The 23209-nt window shown below is 32.9% G+C and overlaps 3 protein-coding genes and 1 long non-coding RNA gene across 4 annotated transcripts; 2 read left to right on the top strand and 2 right to left on the bottom strand.

The window, feature by feature from the left end:
* Nucleotides 1–30: 30 nt before the first annotated feature.
* Nucleotides 31–4057, bottom strand: LOC104880124 (CDK5RAP3-like protein). The gene is made up of 10 exons (XM_010655605.3): nucleotides 3850–4057; nucleotides 3609–3743; nucleotides 3015–3109; nucleotides 2836–2930; nucleotides 2598–2733; nucleotides 2344–2493; nucleotides 1687–2253; nucleotides 1290–1498; nucleotides 912–1044; nucleotides 31–369 (listed from the first exon to the last, which is right to left on the bottom strand). The coding sequence occupies exons 1-10, from the start codon at nucleotides 3908–3910 to the stop codon at nucleotides 238–240; spliced, it is 1713 nt and encodes a 570-aa protein (XP_010653907.1). The 5' UTR covers nucleotides 3911–4057; the 3' UTR covers nucleotides 31–237.
* Nucleotides 4058–6880: 2823 nt separating this feature from the next.
* LOC100264042 (outer envelope pore protein 16-3, chloroplastic/mitochondrial) lies at nucleotides 6881–11864 on the top strand. Its single transcript, XM_002278359.5, has 3 exons — nucleotides 6881–7038; nucleotides 7666–8016; nucleotides 11503–11864. Exons 2-3 carry the CDS (start codon nucleotides 7686–7688, stop codon nucleotides 11646–11648), a joined length of 477 nt encoding a protein of 158 aa, XP_002278395.1. The 5' UTR covers nucleotides 6881–7038; nucleotides 7666–7685; the 3' UTR covers nucleotides 11649–11864.
* Nucleotides 11865–12394: 530 nt separating this feature from the next.
* Nucleotides 12395–13201, bottom strand: LOC100855083 (uncharacterized). Its single transcript, XR_786455.3, has 2 exons — nucleotides 12770–13201; nucleotides 12395–12691 (listed from the first exon to the last, which is right to left on the bottom strand). It is a non-coding gene; the product is annotated as an uncharacterized LOC100855083 (long non-coding RNA).
* A 7515-nt stretch (nucleotides 13202–20716) lies between these two features.
* Nucleotides 20717–23118, top strand: LOC100241760 (rhodanese-like domain-containing protein 9, chloroplastic). Its single transcript, XM_002278276.5, has 6 exons — nucleotides 20717–20969; nucleotides 21620–21870; nucleotides 21982–22132; nucleotides 22372–22457; nucleotides 22552–22656; nucleotides 22759–23118. The coding sequence occupies exons 1-6, from the start codon at nucleotides 20929–20931 to the stop codon at nucleotides 22827–22829; spliced, it is 705 nt and encodes a 234-aa protein (XP_002278312.1). The 5' UTR covers nucleotides 20717–20928; the 3' UTR covers nucleotides 22830–23118.
* The last annotated feature ends 91 nt before the right edge of the window (nucleotides 23119–23209 follow it).

The following is a 23209-nucleotide window of genomic DNA, read 5'->3' as shown; positions in this document are numbered from 1 at the left end:
GAAAAGAAAATGAAACAAAGAAAAAGCCAATTCAAATGAAAGCAAAGTTATGTTTTATGATCCAGTTTCAAATATTACTCTGGAGGATTTATTGTTGGGGACCAGCCCAAAGAGAGTTATCTGGCATTTGGTGCAACAATAATTAGGAGTAAGCTTTGCCAAATGAGCATATCGACTTTGTAGGGATAACCAAAAAACACTACACTACTCTTGTGTGATGAACAGTTACTAGACGAGCTACACAGTGATACTGCTATTTAATAGTGTGTTGATCTCTCCAATAATATTCACGGGTCTTCCATCAAACATGGATGACAGAGAACTCTCACAAAGCTTCTTCAGCTCCCTAGTTTTTGCCAGAGCCGCTTCCTGCAATTGAAACAACATTTGATTACTGTCCTGAATTGAAAAAATCCAACCACCAAAGAGAGAAACCAAGATCCATAATATATATATATATATATGTGTGTGTGTGTGTGGGTGGGTGTGTGGGGTAGCAAAAATGCATGGACAAACTTACTATTGCTAGCATAAAAACATGGTTTCCTCTGTTTTTATTATGATTATTAACCAAAACTTCAAATTCCAGGTGAGAACCAAAGGGCCCCTATGGGCCTAGAGCCATATCTAATTCCTCTCTCCAACACTTCCCCTCCCCACCCCCTGGGTTAATTTGTTCAAACAGAGTGAGTGGGCCCCACTGAAAACAATCTTCAACTTCTTAGATTTATAATTAGTGAAAAGAACAAAAAATTGGCATTTGTAAAAATGAGGGGTGAATTTGTGGAAAACTTGATCCAACTGACAGCTACAAGGGCACCTCACCCCGAAAATCTAACATATGAACATTGAATATAACATAGTACCATCAAAAGAACAAACAAAGTTCTTTGAATCAGAAAAGAACTCACTTGCTTGGGCCAGGATGAAGATAACGAATTCTGCAGCTCCATGCGTCTGATGGTCAAGTCCTTCAACCCCTCTTTTAACTTCGCTTCATGATGCTTTTTTTCCTCCAATGTACTTACTAGTCTATCTAGAAATCTGAAATTCAGATCAGAACCCTTGTTACAATTTATTAAGAATGAAAATATCATTACTCATATGGATACAAAACCAATACAACAAAAATTACTATAAAAGGAAAAATGAAGTCGCTAGTCTACAAGCAGTACTAATCATAATATCAGCTTGTTAGTTCTTAAGAATATAGTTAAGCGTTCCAACAAGAAATTGAATTATGCAAAACGAAAGATGTTGCTAAAACCATTTTCTTGTAAACCTGTCACCTTTTGGAGTTGAGAATCATAATCAAATCTTGCATTTTCCTATTTGTTAGCAAGGAAATGGCAGAGGAAACATCAGATAGCATTGCTTGAATGGCATCAGGGGTGTATTGCTGCAGCACAAAGGGAGCAACTGCCTGGACTTGGTGTTGCAAGGACAAAGTTTCTTCATTCCTCAACTCCACCAATCGTTGATTTAAAAATGCTTTCATCTGACAAAAGATTATCAATACCAAACATCAACCTTTGATCTACAAATGCTTTGGAATTATGGCAGAATAATGATAGCAGACCAAAAATTTTCAGGAGGGGATGTCTGTTTTTCCCACAAAAGTGCAAGATGGAGAAGTATAAGCAAAGGCAACTGAGGCATTGCACAAGTATACGGTTCAGTGTGTACCTCAAATAGATCATCTAGAATCTTATTCCTGTACTCTGTTTCCAGAAGCTGGCTCCTATCTTCCTTGATTTCAGGGGTTCGGGTTTTAGTATCTAAAACAGATGCCTGAGTTTTCATGTCTTCATTTGGAAAAATAACATCTTCCACCTCATCAACTTGTGGATTCTCAACACAAATATCCCAAGATATATCTGAAGCAGACATCCCTGGTACTAGGCCATCTTCCTCTTTCTTTAACAGGGTCTGGTCAGATTCTACAGCAGCAGTTGGTGATATGTTCTGTAAAATCTCACTGGCATTAACAATCTCATAAGGACCCAATCCATTGCCAGTATCATCTGTTTCTTCCACAGTTCCAATATCCCAATCAATCTGAGAGCTGTCCACAGAAATATCCCAGTCAATATAATCAGCTGGAACATCCATGACCTCAGTCATATTGTTTGTTTCATGAGAGCTCGGTTGAACATTCATAGAATCAAGGACATCAGAGCCTGCAGAAACATTCAAACAAGGGGGATTTTCTCGAACATCCCCTAAATTTATCAGCACAGTCCGTGACATTTTCTGCAACCACAATTACGAACTTATTTAATTTATGACACAGTATAATAGCTTTAACCTCAGTCTACATATTAAGAACACAATGCTTCTTACATCCTTTTCTGTATGAGCATCTCTGACAAAATTTGAATAATACTCCATAGCCCGCAACACACAGTCGCTGCTAATAACTTCCAGAAACTTGCTAAATATGCTAGGAAGTGTTTTTGTAGTCTCTAGAAGTTCCAATCTCACATTGTTTCCCTGTAAAACAAAGTAAATTCCACTGATATGAGTTGATTGTAAAAAAGAACAACATCAACCCTAGTTGACAATCATCGATAGAATGGCCGGCCCAAGATCATAACCTGTAATCCAAGCTCTTGACAAGCCTCAGCATATTTAGCTGCTGATAAGGCTGCATTTCTTTTTATATCAGCTTCCTTGCGCTCTAGTTCTGCTAGTTGTTGCTGAATCTTCTGCACCTGCTTTTTCTGATACGGGCTTTAAATTGAAATAATATTCATCAAAATCTATGACAGACAGTCATATTGAAACACTCTTATGGGATACCAAGTGAACCATTGAGAAAATAAATCAACTTACATTTCATAATTGACATTTTGGACCATTATCTGAGCAGCCTCACCAAGGAAGATATGATCTTTCTCAAAAGCACGAACTATTGCTTCCCAAACACCCTGACAAGAAGTTAAATACACTCAAATAATCATATGAAGAATGTATTGACCTGGAAGAGAAATGACTGTCAATGTTCATCTTACAGCAGCACCCGATAGCCGTCCAAAAATATTCCGACTTTCTGGGGTTGACCTCAGAAGAATATCGTATATTTGTTTGGCTTCTATATAACCAATTCCTGAAATGAAAAATAAGAAATAAACAAATAGAAAAGTTCTTAAATGTGAGAATTTGCTATAAAAAAATAACTCAACCCTGCAGAGTGGAATTCCCCACATGTTTCTGGATATGAAAAAAAACCTCTAGCCTACACCATAAGCAAGCTGAATCTTAGCTTTTCTAGAAGACCCAGATTCTTTATGCGTAACACTTACCTATTCCTATGTAAATAAGAAAACTGCTTGATTTGCCTACTTGCTTCGTCCACTCGGTTCTTCCGACTAAATTGGGATCATATATCCTATGTGTAAACGCTCGAGTCCCCAGGCCTCAATGGCATTACTCTACTGATAATAACTCGACTAGACTGCCATGTTTATAATTGAAATTGGGGGCACGAAAATTTTAACGGAAACCAAATAAATGCTGCTAACCTCGAGTAAATCTCATGCATAGACCCCTAACTATTCTAATCAATTCACAAAATCTACCATCACAATCACAATCCCAAAACTAACCTTCAGGGTCTAGGGTTTGGAAATAGGGATCGATCTCCTTAGGCAGCGAAGCGAACGCCGTTGAAATCCGAGCCCTGATTGAAGTGAGACGTTTCCGCCAATCAGCGGGAACTCTTTTCCGGTCAACCAACCATTCTGCAAAACAGACGAAATGCAAAAAAAATATATATATATATATATATATAGTGCGAATTGGAACCGAAACACCAGAATTTGACGGGAACTTCGCGTGTGTTTTTACCTCCGAGACGAGAAAACGTGATATCGATAGGAAGATTGCGAATATCGTCCGGATTCTGCATTTTACCAGGAAACTGTTTTCCCGGAAATTGGAAAATTAGAGAGAGAAATTGGAAACGGCAGAGGAGCAGTGCAGTGATCTGGTGTTTCTAGGGAACATCGGTTTCACAGGGGTAGAAGCGATATTATATCATTCTTCGTTGTGAAAATTATAAGTTTTGTTTTTCAGAAAATATGTTTAAAATTAAATATTATTTTAAGAAAATGTTAATAATCAAATCAAGAGAAAATTAATGTGTTGGATTTATTGAAAAATAAAATAATTTTAAAAATATAATGTAAAACCCAAATACCGAAATATTTATATATAAATCTAAAATAATTATAGTTTTTCTTTTGGTAGAACCATAATTTTCTAATTTGTTCATTACATAAATGAACTTTAAATCAATCAAGTGAAAATTAATACATCGGATTTGTTGGCATTTTGATTCTAAAATTGATTTTGAATTCAAAAACCAAACCCAAATACAAGTAAAAATTCATGGATCAAAACTAGTTCATATCAAATACAATTTTTCTTCTATGCATGACTATGTTTTTATTTATATTTTTAAAATATGTATTTTTATTTTAGTATTCATATCTTATAAAAAAAATGACTATTTTAAAATTATTGGAAATTCCAAAATATTTTTGTTTTCAATAAAACATAATATATATATATATATATATATATATATACATATGACAAAATCAAGACAAAAAATTAACTAAAATTTATTTGTCTACATTTTAAAATACCTAGCCGAACACCCATTAAAAAATAACCAAAAAAAAAAATTTATTCCTTAGTTTGAAACAATGCTAAAATATATGTTTTAAAAAATATAGTCAAATATGAATTCCAATGTGATTTAAAAACAATTCATTGTTTAAAAAAATTAAAATATTTTTAAATATTTAAAGCATTGTTTGATTATTGTTTTATGAAACTAATTTTTAAAAGTGAAAATATTAATTTTACTTCCTTCAACTATATTTTTTGAAACTTGTTTTTAAAAGTTATTTTTAAGTTAAAATACAAAAATTTGTTTTTGAGTGTTTTATATGGGGTTTGGCAAGTAGATATATATATATATATTTGGTTTTGTAAAGAGATCGCGGGTTCAATTTATATAATATAAATTTAATTTAATTTAAGTATTATTAAAAATGAAAATAGTTTTATAGTTATAAATAAATTAAAAAGTATATAGTCTTAAATAAGACATGAATAATAATATTATAATAAAATTATAAATTATATTTTTTTTATAAAAAATATGTTAGTTTAGCATATGGTAGAAACATAAGATAAATTAACATTTTTGTAAATTTTTTTGGTTAAAAATTAATAATAATGATTTTAAATAATGTTTTATTTTAAATGAATGATGAATAAAGTTTAACTTTTTTAATAACTAAATGAGTCAAGTTTTTCATTTTATGTATACATTCAATATTGGTTTACAAACACAATATTTTAGAATGTTTTTAATCAATCTACTATTAATTAGATCAAATTTTTTAATTTAAAATTATTTTTAATTTTTTATTAGTGAATTTAATTTATTAATTATGTCTTACTTAAATTATAATTTATTTATCTATATTCAAAAAATATATTTGTTTGTAAAGGAGAGACAATAAATATATGGCTTTTTTTTTAATGATTAAATCAATTTTTTGAATTCCAAATTATTTTTAAAAATTATTAAACTCATTAATATATTTAGTACAGTGTGTCACTTTATTTGAATTTCATTTCTATAGTAAGAAAATTCATCAAGATACAATTATTTTTGCAAAAAAAAAAAAAAAAAATCATTATAACCAATTTTTATCTATAAATTTATAGTATCAATGAGTTTATTATTTGAGTTTCAAAATGTTTTTAAAAATTACTATACTTGTTAATAAACTTAACACATCAAGTCTTGTTTAATTTGAAATTTATTTGTCTAATTTAAAAAATAAAAAATAATAATTATATGTAGAAGAGTTACATAAAGTAATCTTAAACCAAACTTTATCCATAAATTTATGATATTGATTAATTCATAATTTGAGTTTTAAATTATTTTTAAAAATTATTAAATTTGTTAATAGATTATACACCTTAAGTCTTGTTTAATTTAGAGTTTATTTCCTCAATAGAGAGAAAAAAAAAAGGATTCTATGTAAAAATAAAATTGTTATATCTATGATTTATTAATGTTATTAAGTTTCATGAGTTTTTAATATTAATTAAATCAATTTTTGATTTTTAATTTATTTTTTTAAATAATAATTTTTATGTATTAAGTATGTTTTGATTTGAAATTTATTAATTTAATGAAAAAATTAAAAGAAGTTTTTTTTTTTAAAGTATGAGTATTTAAAAAAAATATATTATATTTTAAGATTTTTTATATTAATATTAGATAAAAGGAAGAAAAAAAAGAAGAATAATATCATATCAGAATTTATTTGTTTTTTATGTTTTTTTTTCTTTTAACTTTAAAAATCGTTGAAAATAATTTTTACTTATTTTTTAAAAACTATTATCTATTTCATTTTATTTTTAAAAATTATTTTAAGAAAATAACAATCAAACAATCATACTGCCAAATAGACTCTTAATATTTTAGAAAAAAAAATATTTTTATTTATTTTAAAAACAAAATTATTTTCATTAGGCAACTAAACTTGAAATCAATTGAGACTCAATTCTTAGATTCTTTGATGAGACTATTAATTTTCAAAAATAAATTTGGATTCCAAAAAATATAATTTATACGAAAAATTATTTCTTTAATGAAAATTGAATAGTAATATTATTATTATTTTCAAAAAATTAATTTCATTCAGCTTAAAAAGGGAGTTTAAAGAGAGGGAGGGCAAAGTGGGTAATTACAGGCTACAGCACATCATTGGTCATTAGATACAACAATTAAAAGTCAAAAGTCAACTGAAGTAACATTTTCTTACAGTGCGCGTCGCCTCACTCTAACTTCATCTCAGGTGCATTTCCATTATTTTCCCCTAATTTCTTATTTATTTCCAAACTCTCTTGATTCTTATCGACTCGCACTCCATCGGCTTTATCAATATTTCAGGAATTAGGGATTTAATTCGATCACTTTCCCTGCAGTTTTCTCATTTCACGGTACTTTTTTCTCAATTCTCGCCATTCTTTCTTCCGTTCTGTACGCATTTTGTAGTTGAATTTTAGGGTTTTTGCTCTGCGATCTGCATCGGTTTATTAATTTCGCATTTTTGGGGTGTTGATTGTTTTTATTTATTTCCTTTATTGGTTCAGAACGAATCCATTGTCCTGTTTGGTTGGGGTTTAGGGTTTTTTTTTTCCTCTCGTCTTTTGAAAAGTAAATAAAATCAATGCGAATTTTGCTTTCTAACGCCTAGAGTTCCGAAATACTGGATGAAAGTTCTTTGTTTTGATGTTCTGGTCTTGCCTTGAATCCGCTCAGGAGCCGTTTGATTCGTGAGAAAATGTAGGTGCATTCTAATTTTTTTACTTTTACGGGAAAACTGAACACAACTAAGTTTGATGCAGCCTTCTGGCTTAATTGACCTAGGTAATTTTCATTTATTGGGAAAAAGATGATACAAACGATTAGATCCAATTTTTTTTGTTTGTTTCGTATTGTTTTCCACTGATTTTTCAGTGTTCAGACTTAGGATAAAGTTTTTCTTTCACGTAGTTGCTTTCTATTTGCAAGTGTTAAATGCTGTTCAACTGCTGATGTTTTGGTATGTATACAACTATGGTCAGTACCCAGTCAGAGGAGAGTGATGGATCCTTCAGAACTTAGGTATTTGGAGGATGAAGATACCTCAACAATGAAAGTAATTAAGGGCGCAACCTCGGGTCTTGTTATTGGAACCATTTGGGGAACCATTGTTGCTTCTTGGCATGATGTGCCCCGTGTTGAGAAACATGTAGCTCTTCCAGGCCTGATAAGGACTCTGAAGATGATGGGCAGCTATGGGATGACATTTGCTGCAATTGGGGGTGTTTACATGGGTGTGGAGCAGTTGTTGGAAAATTATAGGATGAAAAGGGACTTGTATAATGGAGCTGTTGGTGGGTTTGTTGCTGGGGCTACTATTCTCGGTTACAAAGGTTAGGATTTCTTTTGACACGTTTTAAGCATTTTATGTATTTTAGTTATTAGTTATGGCTGTCACAAATACCAGGAGTGGTGATGCATGGTAGTTAACATGGGATTATGGCTTACAAAACTGCAGGATTTTGATCCCATATCAATATTGATGGATTTTTTATTTTATTTTATTTTATTTTAATTCTAGTATCTCTATAGGGTTTTTTATTTTGCTAAGAACATTGTGATTGTGATTCAAGTTAAATCCTGCCCTTATTCCCTTCCCCATTTTATCATTCTTTTAAATGCTGGAAGCTTGGTCCTCAGTCCTTGGAGCATTTCTTATCTGTTAAGAAAGACACTTAAAGAGTATAAAATGATTCTTCACATGGTGACCTGCTTTTATTTCACACTTGTTATTCAACTTTTTAACACTATTTTTTCCTTGGTTATGACATTATGATAGGTTCCATCTTTTTCTGTTCTTTTGAAATAATTTATATATTTTTTCTCTTGCCATCATTTTTTATTTTGTTTGAGTTTTGATCTTTATTTCTTTGTTTACCAGAATATCAAATTATTACACATTGGTCTTTTATTAAGTTATTGCATCAATTTCATAAATATCTTTAGGCATAATTTAAGAGTGGCTTGATTGAACATAAGGTTTGAGGTGTAAATCTACAATGTATTGAAATTAAAAATGTAAACAGTGTTTACTTTTGTTTTTGAGTCCCTTTAGCACCGTTGGTTGATTTTACTTATGTTTCCAATGATGGTTTATGTGTCACCATAGTATATTAATCTTTTGTTACTTCTGTCAAGGGTTCAATATGCATGAAATTGTTGCCATGCTTATTTGAAATATGGAGTGTAGTAATGGGGTGTATAATGACTAGGTTGCTCTTATATTTATAAGTCAATTTATTGATATGCTTTGTGCATTCTTACATCTATAGGTGGTTAACAATTTTTTTTATAGGCAAATAGAAATCATATTAAAATCCCTAACAAAAAGGCACAACCAAGACATGCAGGCAGTATACAACAGTTGTCAATCAACCAAGAGAAAGAAGGAAAAGAAAAATGAACCTTCCTCCCTTTAACTAGAGCACAACCAATCAATAAATTCTAATAGGACAAGAAGCCAAGAACGTGTCATCCATGAATTTTCTTGGCCAAAGAAAGGTATAAAGGAATGAATTTTTAATTGCATGGTCTGAATACTACATATTTTCAAATGATCTACACTCTATAGTTCCTTGTTTGCCATAGAGTCTAAATAAATGCAATGGAGTAGTCCTCCACATCTGGTGATGTCATTACCCCACAAAACCCCCTTGCTAACCCAAATAAATGTTTCTTGATTGAAGAGGACAGCTCCCACATTACTGCAAACAAACAGAATAATAGATGCCACAAAATTCTTGTTTTGTCGTAATCTAAGGGAACACAATCAGTTAATTCTTTTGCACCTTACCTTGATAGCATCAATTCACCATGGTCTATCTTCTTTTTAACTAATCTAAAAGTCAAAATCCTCTCCCATATTGCTTTTCAAGCAAAGAACCCCACTTTTGTAGAAACCTTGAGCTATGAACTACCTTGGGAAGGCCTCCTTCCTCTGATTGGAAAAGAATAGAAAGCTTTGACTGAAAATTTCTCAACTTTAGAATTTTTATAAACCAGCCTGTTCTCACCATTCCTGATAATTGGTCTCTCTTGATTCCTCTTGAGAAAAGCTTTTACACTTTCTCCTAATTGTGGAACTATCTTAGGGTTTGGGCTCCCTTCCTCCCACACATCCAGAATCCAAGCATCTTGGAAGCAGCAATGGAGAATAAAGAGGGGAAATAGATATACTCAATGACAAATCCCCACACTAAATATCCTAATCCTACTAGAACTTTACTTTCTTTCCATCCTCCACAATTAAACTAGTACGTTTCTTGAAGTCTTCCCTTCCTGACCTCTCTTTACGGCCTTCCACAACCTTACCCTTTGCTTTCTTCATAACAACACCATTCACTCATCTCTTCCCCAAGCCTCTAACTTCCCAACAATGACCCGCCTCTATAAAGGCTCTCTTTCTAAAGCAAACTTCTAATAGCATTTGCCAAGCAAAGCCTCATTCAAACCAGATAAGGCTGTAATGCTGACTAACCACCCCACGACCACCCCCTCTTTCTTCTCATCTAAGCAAACGGTAGAATATTTCATTAAATGGGGCTTTTCCATCCTCCAAAGGAAAACTTTTGACTATTCTCAAGACTGAAACATACATTTCTTTGAATAATAAAAAGAGACATAATATGATAATAAATTGCCAAGCTGGATAACATACTCTTTATCAATGCAAGTCTTCCTCTGTTTGATAGGTATTAACATTTCCAAAAGGCAAGTCTTTTATGGAATCGCTCAACCACATCCCAAACAGCCATTGACTTAAAAGAAGTTACCAACATATAACCAACCCCTCTACATTAGGCACCCTTTCCACAAGAATTAATTCATTCTTGTTTGTGTTTTTTTAAATTAGTTCATTTGTTATAAAACAAAAATACTGTTATTCATTGCATTGAATGGTAAATATGAAGAAGAACAAGAATTGATTCACCCTTCGCCAAATTAATTTTCAACCCTAGAGTTGCCTCAAATCATATAAAGGTCCAGCTGAAAGACATCAACTGCTCTGGTCCTAGTCAAATACGTCAACTGTTCTAGACATGCATCATAGAAAAGGAGGCTATCATCTGCAAAAAGGAGGTGAAACACCACCCTTTCACCTCCTCTCCCTCCCACCTGACGACTCAAAATGAAACCACCTTCTTTGGCCTTGTTGGAAAACAACTGAGAGCCTCCATTGCCAACAATAGGTAGATAATGTGAGGCCATGGCCAAACTAGTAGAAGCTCTTTGAATGATTTCTATTGTAACTTATTAACAAACTATTGCAGCAAATGGAGTGGCAGTTTCTTGGATGAACTCTCTCTTTTATTGCTAGTATAATGAGTAGAACTCCATGAGCTGCTATTGATTTGTCAAGTGAACTTATTATTATTATTGTTGAAACTCAAGGACCCATAACTCAAAAATCCTCTTCCAAGTGCATTTTGTCTATAGGTAAGTTTTTTGTTGACAAAAGCTTGCATAAATGATATCTAATTTACAAATAATTATTTTGAGTGTCGCAGCTTCTTCTAGGCAGTATCAATGTTCAAAAAATTAGAGTCAGTGTCATGTTACAAGCCATTAGGATGGATTGTGCATTTATTAACATAGCTGGAATGCCTTAGCCACTTGGACTGATGGGTGATAATGGCAACTTACCAAACACCCTCTGAGTTCTACATTTGATATATCAACTCACCTTCTTGGGGAAGAGAGCCTACATTGAAAGTTTGATTTACCAAACTCCCTCTTAGTCCAAAATCCACTTATTCTCTTTAACAACCAATATTGTAGGAGTATCTGGGTTTGACTTTGCTGCTTCGACCTTTTTGCAGGAAGGAGCATTAACACAGCTATGAAAGCAGGAGCAACTCTGGCAGCCACTTCTGCTTTTATTGATTCTGGGGGTCGGACCGCTAGAGTGGACAATGGCAAAGAGTACTTCGCTTACACAACCAAGAAGAAATCCACTATTGAATGATAAGCTTCTGTTGCTGCTTTGCTTTTGAAGAGGAAAATCATGGCATGTTAATGGGAGAGAACTGTTTAGAACTGATTACAGTTCTCTGAACTGGCTGTATGTTTGTTTCCGGAGATGTAATCATACTCTCAGTTCTCTTTCCTTGAAGTTTACCTTTTCCCCGTTTTCAGAGCCTGCCAGATGGTTTGAATAAATATGCTTTTTCTTTTGTTAAAACAGTGTCAGGAGCCATTATTTATCAGTTTAAGATCATCTGTCTTTCGTGATTATTGATGCCAACATGAGGATTTAAACTCCTAGCATTTTTATGCACCTTCTTGATAAAAATGCTGTTGGAATCCCTGGTTGCTGTTTATGTTTTGGTTATGGCATCGGATTGTGCTGTTGCAACTGCCAGGAAACTTGGGTTGCTGTTATCATTTTGAGTGTCTTCGAGGAAAATTATGAGCTAAAGCTATTAACACTTCCCTTTTGGGCCAATCTAAGACACGTGAATGAATATTATTTGTGTGAAGTGAAATCTTTTGTGGCCGGTCTTGGATGGGTTTTTGTCTAATTGGTGAGAGATCAGAAGTTGAAAAACTAAAATCATAATTTTCCGATTTTCCAAAGATAATAATATTATTATTTATTTAGTCAAAATAGAACTAAGATTTTTTCGACTTACGCATCACGTGGTTTGAAATTATGAGTTATTTTAATAAAATTATCTAAACAGATATGGAACTTCTTCAAACAGGATCACATAGAAAATCAACTTAGCTTTGATGATAAGCCAAAGCCCATCTATAGATTTATCTAAATATAGCCATATAGTCTGCAGAGGGTAATTCCATGATCAAATCTTATACAAAACCCTGAACTGATTAGAGATTACACTGCGAGATGCAAACTGATAGAAGTGGGGAAGAAGCGTAGTGAAAGGGATGCAAACTGCTCTTCAGATCAGCATCTTCTATAAAAACTCTGACCAGTTGGTTTGAAAATGAAAACTCTTGGGTCTCCCCCATCTCAAACTTTATGGTATCTAAGACGCCCTCAAGCTGCAGACAATCTGTGCTCAAGTCACCCCATCCCTATATCATTCACTTGAGTTTGAAACAAAAGATTTATTTACTTACCTTACAATCGAGACAGATTTGGATTGACAGGAAAGTGTGGAACCAGGATTGGAACTGCAGATTTGGATTGATCATTGTTTTCCAAGTTTTTAGGTATTAAAGGCTGAGCAACTGCAGGCATGGCATCAGCTGATAGCGGTGAAGGCCGATGAAAGCAGCAACAGATGGATGATAAAAACTCCTTGCTCATGGCTCCTACTCTCTCCTGATCTCTCTCGATTTTTGCAATCTGTATTGACCAATTCAGCTTGCAAGTCCTGCATACAGGAGTCTGTTGAATAAAACCAAGTTTATGGACCTTCCATCAATTCTTTTTGACCATAAAACCTGCTTTTACATCGCTTATGCCCTGCTGAAGCGTGGGTTTATGAAAAGAGCTCTTCCCTGTACACTCCCTTAAATTTTCTCCATCCATTTTTTCAAAATAAAAAATAAAAGTGAAAAAGGTATGATGATACATAGAGGTCAAGATTTGGAGTGTTTTTTTATAGTAATTTTAGGACATGTTTAATAAAAATTTTAAAAATATTTTTTAAAATCAGAAAAATTATTTATATTATTAAAAAATCATTTATAAAAAAATTATTTATAATATTAAAAAATCAATAAATATTTGATAAATAATTCTTTTTAAAACACTTTTATAGAAAACATTTTCAATAAAAACACCATAAAAAAACATTCTTGGGGACCTTTGCATAAATCCCGGGTTTAAGGAGAATAAAGAAGAATTTAAGGTCGTATTAACAATTTTTTATTTTTGAGAAAAAAAATTACTAAAAAATGTGTTTGTCTATCAATTTTTTCAAAAATAGGTTTATGATAATTTCTCTAAATGATTTATTTTTAGGAACTATTTTAAAGATAATTATATATGTATGAAAATGAGAAATTATATATAAGTTTTATTTAAAAAAATATTTAAATCATAAAAAGAGATATAATATTTTTATATATTACTTAATAGTTTAAGAGTGAAAAAGTTAAACAATACTGAAAAGGATTTTGAAGTGTTGATGCACCATATATGTTTTATTTGGGCAAATCATCATCTGCATGAAGATGATTCAAAAAATTTTTATTGAGAACTTTTATATTTTTATTTAATTACGTTAAATTTTTGTAGAGTAAAAATATTTTATTGTTATTACATGTTTGAAATTCTATAAGTGAAGATATTAAATTTTTTTTTTTAATATTCAACTTTTTAACTTTTTTAGAAAAATGTTAACATCCAAAAGTGGAAGTAGCATGTGTTTAACTCCACATTCAAGTTATTGGATAAATGGTTTTTGGAATGTTCTTTTTTAAAGTTTTTTTTTTTTTAAATATCATAAATCAAATGTTTTTTTTTGTAAAACAATTCAAGTGAGTTTTTAACATTATAAATGATTTTTTATATTTTTAAAAGTGTTTTTTAAAAGATTAAAAACGTTTCCTAAAATCCTTTTTAAATTATTCTAAATAAATAAAACACTAAAATACAAAAATCATTTATTGATTGTTCCTTTAGCCTAACTATCCGAAAAAAATACCTTTTCTACCTTAAACATAACTTTTTTATTCAAATAAAATTTCACGCGTGGGCTTAACGGCATGAAAAGTGAGAGTATGCTTGGCTGGCAATATCAACGTTGCTCAAAATCGCACCAGCTGTAAAAGTGGAAGTATGCTGAGCTGGCAATATCAATCTATAAAACTAGATCAACAACGCAGTTTTCCCGTGCACGTGTTTCTTAACGGCATGAAAAGTGAGAGTAGGCTGAGCTGGCAATATCAATGCGTAAACCCTGTTCAAGAATACACTAGCTGGCAATATCAATCTATAAAGGCCGTTCAAGAACACAGCACACAGCTCTCAACTCTGAGCTTTCCTTCTCGACGTCTCTCTCTGAAAGTTTTTCTCTCTGAAAGCTTCATCGGATGTAAGTTCAAAACCCTAGTTGTCTTAAGCTTCACTTCACCCACTTTTCTTGTAAATAGACTATGTTTTCAACGAATGAATTATTGCTGAAAAACTGATTATGGGTTCTTGAATACCTTTTAATATTGGGGTTTTTTTTATTCCAAACAAAGGACTTTTTTCAAGATTTTCCTTGCTTATCTTTTCATGAGTCTTCTGGAATCTGGGCAACCAAAAAGCTACTGTATGTTGTCTCTGTGACATCTCTATCTTGTTTAGGTTTGATTGTTTTTTCATATACGTTGCTCTTTCTCTTCTTCTCAAGATTTTCCTTTTCTTTTTTTTCTTTTTACTTTTCATGCGTTTTCTGGGAGGCCAAACAACTGTTGTTGTATGTTTTCTTCGTGATATCTCTGTCTTGTTTAGATTTGATTGTTTTTTCATACGCATTGTTCTTGGTTTCTTTTTTTTCAAGATTTTCTTCTTTTTTTTTCATGGGTTTTCTCGGCAAACAAACAGCTTCTGTTGTATGTTTTCTCCGCGATATCTCTGTTTTATTTAGATTTGATTGTTGTCTTTGCATGTCTCCAAGAAAAAAATATGCTTGGGATTGCTGACTACCCTGCTTCTTGAAATGACGAAACGGCATCCTTTCATGGGTTATTTCTCATTGTAATTGTGTTCTTGTTATTCATCATTTTGCAAACTTCGGATATTACAGGTCCACGAGGTTGTAGCTCCACTTTTTTGTTCTTGATTTTCTTGTCATCTTTTGATTTTGTTTTTCTTTTTGTTGTCTGGGAGATTATTCTTGACTGTTAAAAGAAATAATTCTTCAAATTGATAAATGGTAGTTTTTCATTCGTACTTTCATTCATTCATGTACAGAGTATACATAGAGGGTAATCGTCATTCTAAGAATGGAAAAAAATGATACAAGGAAAGAATGATATAAAGAAATAACAACTAATATCCTAATATCTCAATTTTCCTAATATCTCAATATTCATAATATCTAAACTTTCCTAATATCTTAACATTCCTAATATCTCAACACTAAATGATATAAGGAAAGAATGATATAAGGAAAGCATTCATAATATCTCAACACTCCCCTCAAGTTGGTGCATAGATGTCACACATTCCCAACTTGTCCAAAATTTTTGAGAACACTTGACTTGAGACAGTTTTGGTAAGGATATCGGCCAATTGATCTTCTGATCGAATCTTAAGCAATTCCACAATCTTATCATCCAACTTTTCCTTAATGAAGAATCTATCTACCTCGACATGCTTTGTACGATCATGTTGTACTGGATTATGAGCAATGTTACATGCAGCTTTATTGTCACAAAATAATTGGATTGGTTGCCTAGATAGGTAACCTAAATCTTGTAAGAGGAGTCTTAGCCATAATGCCTCACAAAGTCTTAGAGTCATACCTCTAAATTCCGCTTCTGCACTTGAACGAGCGACGACATTCTGCTTTTTACTTTTCCATGTCACAAGATTACTACTTACAAAGGTAAAGTAACCAGATGTAGATCGTCTATCATCCACTGCACCGGCCCAATCAGCATCAGTATATACTTCTATACTCTAATGATTAACATTTTTATCGAACAAAATTCCCTTCCCAGGAGCATTCTTCAAATACCTCAAAATACGCATGACTGCATTCATATGTTGCTCTCCAGGATTATGCATGTATTGACTTACTACACTGAATGCATAAGCAAGATCTGGTCTTGTATGAGCTAAGTACATTAATCTCTCCACAAGTCTCTGGTATCTTCCCTTATCGGTTGATACTTGATTAGGCTCAACACACAATTTCAAACCTTTTTCTAATGGTGTATTAACTGGTTGACATCCCGACATTCCAGTCTCCTGTAAAAGATCTAAGGCATACTTTCTTTGAGACAGAAAAATTCCTTCACTTGATCGAGAAACTTCAATCCCAAAAAAGTATTTCAGAGGACCTAGATTTTTCATTTCGAATTCTTTAGATAGATAATTTTGCAGAGCTTTTCTTTCTTCAGGATCATTTCCTATAACTACCATGTCATCCACATATACGATAAATGCCGTAATCTTACCATGTTGCTTTTTCAGGAACAAAGTGTGATCTGAATTACTTTGACGATAGCCAAAAGCTCTCATTGACTTTGTGAACCTTCCAAACCATGCTCTCGGGGATTGCTTCAACCCATACAATGACTTCTTCAATTTGCACACCTTCTGACATTGTTTTTCTGACACCATGCATCCTGGTGGAAGATCCATATATACTTCTTCAGATAACTCGCCATGCAGAAAGACATTTTTCACATCAAATTGTCGTAATGACCAATCTAGGTTTGCAGCTAAAGATAGTAATACTCGAACTGTGTTAATCTTAGCTATAGATGCAAATGTCTCTGTGTAGTCAATTCCATAAGTTTGAGTGTACCCTTTTGCTACCAGTCTTGCTTTAAATTGTTCAATACTGCCATCTGCCTTGTACTTCACAGTATAGATCCAACGACACCCAACTGACTTCTTTCTTGGTGGACATTTTACGAGTTCCCATGTTTCATTCTTTTGCAATGATTTTATCTCTTCATTCATGACTGCTTTCCATCTTGGATCAGCTAAGGCTTCCTGCACACTGTTAGGAATAGCTAATTGATTTACAAATGACTTATTTGATTCAGACAAACGATGGTTAGACACATAGTTACTCATGAGATATTTGACTTTGGTAGACAATCCAGGTTCATATGTGGGTTTAGGAATACCTCTATTATGACAGTGTGGTAACCATTTCATGAATGGATCAGGTTCCAAATTAAGAACACCCTCAACAGACGACGATTGGTTTGGTATTTCAATGAAGACATCTTTGGACCCAAATTGTTGACCACTCATATCCAACTCACCCACTTCCTGGTTCACTAGTTCAGATTGTCCAGATTCATCTCCCTCAGATCCATCTGCCATCAAGGCTTGTTGCAACTTATTTGAATCATTTGACTACAAGTCCAAGTAATAGAGTTTTCCCCGCTTAATACCACAACCAATTGTCTGTCTTGTTTGGATGTCCTTAATCATACAAAATTTAGGCCAAAAAATGACAATACAAGATAAGGCTGTAGTGATTTGAGAAACTGACAAAAGATTGTAATTTAAAAATGGAACAACTAAAACAGAATCCAAATTCAAAGTATCAATAAGAGTTAAGGATCCTTCCCCAATGATTGGGGTTGTGTTACCATTGGCTGTGGAAACAATTTTTTGTGATGAAGGTCTAAGGGGTGAAACTTGTCTAAAATCAAAAGTCATATGATCTGTAGCACCAGAATCAATTATCCATGCACTATTAATAACAGGTGTAAAAGTATTTAAAAACTTACCACCATAATCAGTAGCGGCTACCAATGCAGAGGCTTTCTCAGCAACATTAGCCTCTGTTTTTATTTCGGCAACAGTTGCAGTCGATGTTTTCTTGGAATCCTTCTTCCGTTGATCACGATTATTATCATTAATAACAAAGTGTTGATAGCCTAAACATGATCTAAAGGTCCATGGTTCAAACTCTCGGTTCCTCATTGTTTTTCTGGTCATACCAAGAGTCGCTGCTTTGAAATTGTGGGATATCCAGACTGGTGGGACCAGTCTTATTGCAGTGAGTGCATTTGAAGGTTGACTTATCAATATTAGGGCTTGTCTTAGGATGGTTGATCGCTGTCGAACTACCATAGTGACAAAATATCCAGGATTTCAGTTCCATGGCTCTGATACCATCTTCAAATTAGTAAATGGTAGCTTTTTCATTCATACTTTCATTCATTCATATATAGAGTATATATAGAGGGTAATCGTCATTCTAAGAATGGGAAAGAATGATACAAGGAAAGAATGATATAAGGAAATAACAACTAATATCCTAATATCTCAACTTTCATAATATCTCAATATTTTTAATATCTCAACTTTCCTAATATCTAAACATTCCTAATATCTCTACACTAAATGATATAAGGAAAGAATGATAAAAGGAAAGCATTCATAATATCTCAACAATAATTTACCCAGTGTCAGCTTTTAAGAATCAGGAAAATGGTAGGCGTACTATTATTCCTGATTTTTTACTTGTCATTGTTTTTTCAAAATTTTCTCTAGAAAATTGATATAATTTGCACTAAATGGTGATGACTAGCTATCGTCATGCTTTGTTCCAATCGTTTGGTCTCCAAGAAAACTGTTGGGATCTTAAAAAGCAAAACCTCCACCTAGTTGAACCTAAGGCATGGGTTGAGCTTAGTTTTTGATTTACCCAAAAACAAGAGTAACATTGATTACATGGTTCAGAATTCAATTTTCTTTCCTTCTTTCTTTTCCTCAGTCTGCTTTGCCCACAAATATTCCTTTGTTCTTTCTATGGTTTTTGGATGGAAAATAATGAATCATTCTTGACTCCAAATTAGTTACTGCTCCAAGATTTTAGGCAGCTGTACAGTAGGAATGGGGCTTACATGATATATTGGGCAATCATACTGGGTTCCACCAATATATGTGCCAATGAGCATAGTTTGTCTCCTTGATTACCGTCCTATGTGCATGCTTATTTTCTTATTTCTGTCTTTAATGAACATATTTTGATAAGATTTATGTTACAGTTCAAGATCAAGGAAAGAGCAATCTTTGGTGAAGTGGGCTTCTCTCCACCTTCATGATTGTGATTCTTTGGTATAGATGGTTGATTCAATATCCATATTAAAAACGAGTTTAAAAATATAATTGTTAATATAATAATTTTTATATAATAAAGATTTGAAGTTGAATAACTATATTTATATTTTCTACTCTTAAGTGTAGATTTTTTTATGCCTATATCTTAAATGTATCATTATCTAAGTTCTGTTAAATTGGGAGTAAAGATTAAATTTCTTTTGTATTCTTAAATTTTCTTTCACTTTTGAATAGGTACTATGTTTGTATTAACTTTGTCTATGGTTCTTGAAATTTTTATTTGTACAAACATCATAGAATTAATCTTCCTAATTTGAATTCAAGAAGATAAAACTGGCTGGGAGTGAAATTTTTTGCAGCCAAATAATTGATTTAGAAAGAGAGAATCAAATTGATATTGCAAAAGGCTTTTGTTTTCTTGAAGAAATCTAATTTGTTGTATTGTTATTTTATTTGTTGATTCTTTTATCTTGGAATTCATTAGAATTATTATTTATTTTTTTGCTTGAAATCTGTTTTTTGATAGGTAAATTTTGGGTTTATTGCCTTGAACTTTCATCACTTCTTGCAGTACTTGCAGGATCATTGTCTTTTAAATTTCATGCTCACTGAAGACATTTCTGCAAGTAGTTTCCTAGTTTTAACCATATTTTTCTCTTCATTTTATTTTCCTTTCATTCATATTTAACTGTTTTAATGTCCTTAAATGTGATTATTTTAGTGTGTTTAAATGGCTTTTATTTTTATTTAAACAAAGTTAATTTTTTATTTAAAATTTCAAAATTATGCACTTCAAAAATTTTAACATATTGGATGTTTTAAAATAGAATAAATTTTGTTTGAATTTTTTAAAATTTAATTTATTAAATGTTTTTAAAATGGATAAATTATTTTATTATTTTATAAAAAAGTTTGGGACATTTGTTTGAATATTTGATACTATCTTTATACCAATCTTCAATGGCTTCACCGAATAGTCCAATTAACGAACTTCTTGTGCTCTAGTCCCATTCGCCATTATTTGGTGCCTGGTTGTTGCTTTGATACCAATATATAATAGCCAAGAAGAAGATATGATTCAGACTAAAAAAAATAGAACTTTTATGGAATGGTCTTCTCATAATTCCTAACAAAAGAGTGATGAATTTGTATTTAAATTTAAGGATATTCAGATGAATGTGAAAAAAAATTTGGTGGAAACAAATATAAGTTGTTAATGTTTTGGGTAGATTTTTGTATGGCAGCGTGATGCCCCATGGGAAATGGAATCCTAAATAAATACAAAATATTCAAAACGCATCGTTTGGGTCCGCAAGCTCGCAAGAAATATATCCGGATTCTCATGCCACGTGGCAAAAACCCATTGCCCCTCCTGAATTTCTTGGGTCATTCATGGCCATGGCCGAATGTTCATGAAGGAAACTCGCTGTCTGTGTGGTGCTATTCTAGAGAGAGAGAAAGTGCTCTTTTTCAGAGAGAGACTTCGGTTAGAGAGTGAAATTTTGATTTCTAAAATCTCTTAATGGCCGGGCTTTGTTGTTGTATGCCACTCTCATCTCGAAGGTACTCTCATTACCCATTTGATTTTTCTGCTAATTCTGAAATTCCGTTCTGTTCTTTCAACTTTTAATGTGAATTTTATTGGAAGGTCTCTGAGAAAATGCTGGAAAAGAAGGGAAAGTTTGAAACAATTTACTTTTCAATAGCTGGGGTTGAAGAAAAACATTACTGAGCCTAAAACTGCCATTGGGTTTACTTCAAATGAATTTTCATTCTCGGAAACTTTGACATCATAAAACATTGAATTCTTAATTTTCGTTTTTCTTTCCTGTTTGAATTCCTCTATTTTCCCGACCAAGCCGGGATTTGAGAACAGGAATGCAAAATTGAGCTGTAGTACAAGATGGGATTATTTTCTTTTGCTCTTTAGTGAATTTCCCTTATGAAAACGTGGAATCAATATCGAATGCCTGACCCCTCCATGTTCTTCCCTTGCCGTTTCAGATGAATTCTATCATTTTCTATACAAAATTTAGGTTTCCAGGAAATGATTTTTTCCCCTCTTCCTAATTGTAATAGTATCATAAAATTTCATCATCATTTTGGTTATGAAGTTGGTGGATGCAAAGAACTTATGCGTTCTACTAATATAGAAATCGAAAATCAAATGATTATGAACATGGGAGTAAAAAGGATTAGAGGTTTAATTTCAGCAATTTCCGGACTTCAAGATTGATGTTGGAGACTCGCCATGGAAGGACTATGGTGGGGAAGTCACTTGGCAGAAGAAACCTCCAAATTAAGGCAGAAGTGAATTTTGTTAATGCTGAAGAAGGCAAGAAACTTATAGCAGTTGAGGGATATGCAATTCTGGACGTGCGAGACAAATCTCAATATGATCGAGCTCATATAAAGTCATGTTATCATGTTCCTCTATTTATCGAAAACCAGGACAATGACTTGGGTAAAGATCTTTAACTCCTTTCCAAATAATTGTTTTTAGGTTCAAGTTTGTTCATATGCACCCTTCAGAATTGGTCTTGTGAGTCTCACTAAACCCTTTTGGCCTCTGCAGGCACAATTATAAAGAGGACTGTGCACAACAATTTTTCTGGCTTGTTCTTTGGATTACCATTCACTAAAGTGAATCCTGACTTTGTACAGTCTGTTAAGAGCCAGTTTTCCCCCGAAAGCAAACTACTACTTGTCTGTCAGGAAGGATTGAGGTTAGTCTTTGGTGCAGCTGTTTCAATGTTTAAATTGCTTCCATTGATGATGATCTTAGACACGCTGTAACCATCAAACTCTGTGCTGGGTCATCTACTCTTTTTTATCTTTTTATCAGCTTCCTCCTTTTTGGATCTCTTGTTGCACCATATCTAGCTGATTCGTTTTGAGTGACCATTTTGCTCTAGATCCAAACCATTTAACCAGATAGTATTTTTATTATTATTATTGCTATAAGGTCTGCTGCAGCTGCTAGTAAGTTAGAGCAAGCCGGTTTTGCCAACATTGCATGTATAACATCAGGGCTTCAAACCGTAAAACCAGGTTTTAAATCTAATTTCAGTCTTTCGATTTGAACCCAGCTTATCTTTTATTGTGAGTAAAGCTTAAGTAATCCAAGGATTTCCTTACTTCTCAGGAATGTTTGATTCTGTTGGATCCACTGAGTTGCAAGATGCTGGCAAAGCCGGTCTGGTTACCATTCAAGGCAAAATATCAGCTGTACTTGGAACTGTACTTATATGTAAGTTCTTCCACCAAAGCCTTGAAACTTCAATAGATGATGGCAAAACATCGCTCCTATCTCACATATGATGTTTTTGGTCTTACCTTATCAAATGCCCAGGTGCATTTCTTTTCATTACCTTCTTTCCTGAGCAAGCAGAGAAGTTACTTCAAATGGCTCCTTCAGGCTAGGCCATTAAAGAACCCAAAATTTTTGCAGTGGCTCTTAGGGTAGGTGAGATTTCTGCTCATCTGCAACATGGAAACTCAATGAAATGGAGCCAACCTGTAACAAGGTTCCAACCTGGTAGTGAAGAGGCCTCATCTAAAAGTTGCCAATTTGCAGATTGTTCGTTTTACTTCTTCACAGCTTATCTTTGTGAGGTATCCTTAAGAAAAGAACATTGGATTATTTTTGACACGCGAATTAAAATCATCTCATTTCCATAAATATAATCTTGATAGCCTGGGTTTTCTTAAATTTAAGATTGTGTATGGGGGTAAAGTAGAAGTGAGCTCAGATTCATTCCCACCTACTCGCAGACGCAAGATGCCATGCCATTTGATGTTCT

The sequence above is a fragment of the Vitis vinifera genome, chromosome 8, assembly GCF_030704535.1.
Source record: "Vitis vinifera cultivar Pinot Noir 40024 chromosome 8, ASM3070453v1".
NCBI lineage: Eukaryota > Viridiplantae > Streptophyta > Magnoliopsida > Vitales > Vitaceae > Vitis > Vitis vinifera.
This window is presented reverse-complemented; position numbering and strand designations above follow the sequence as displayed.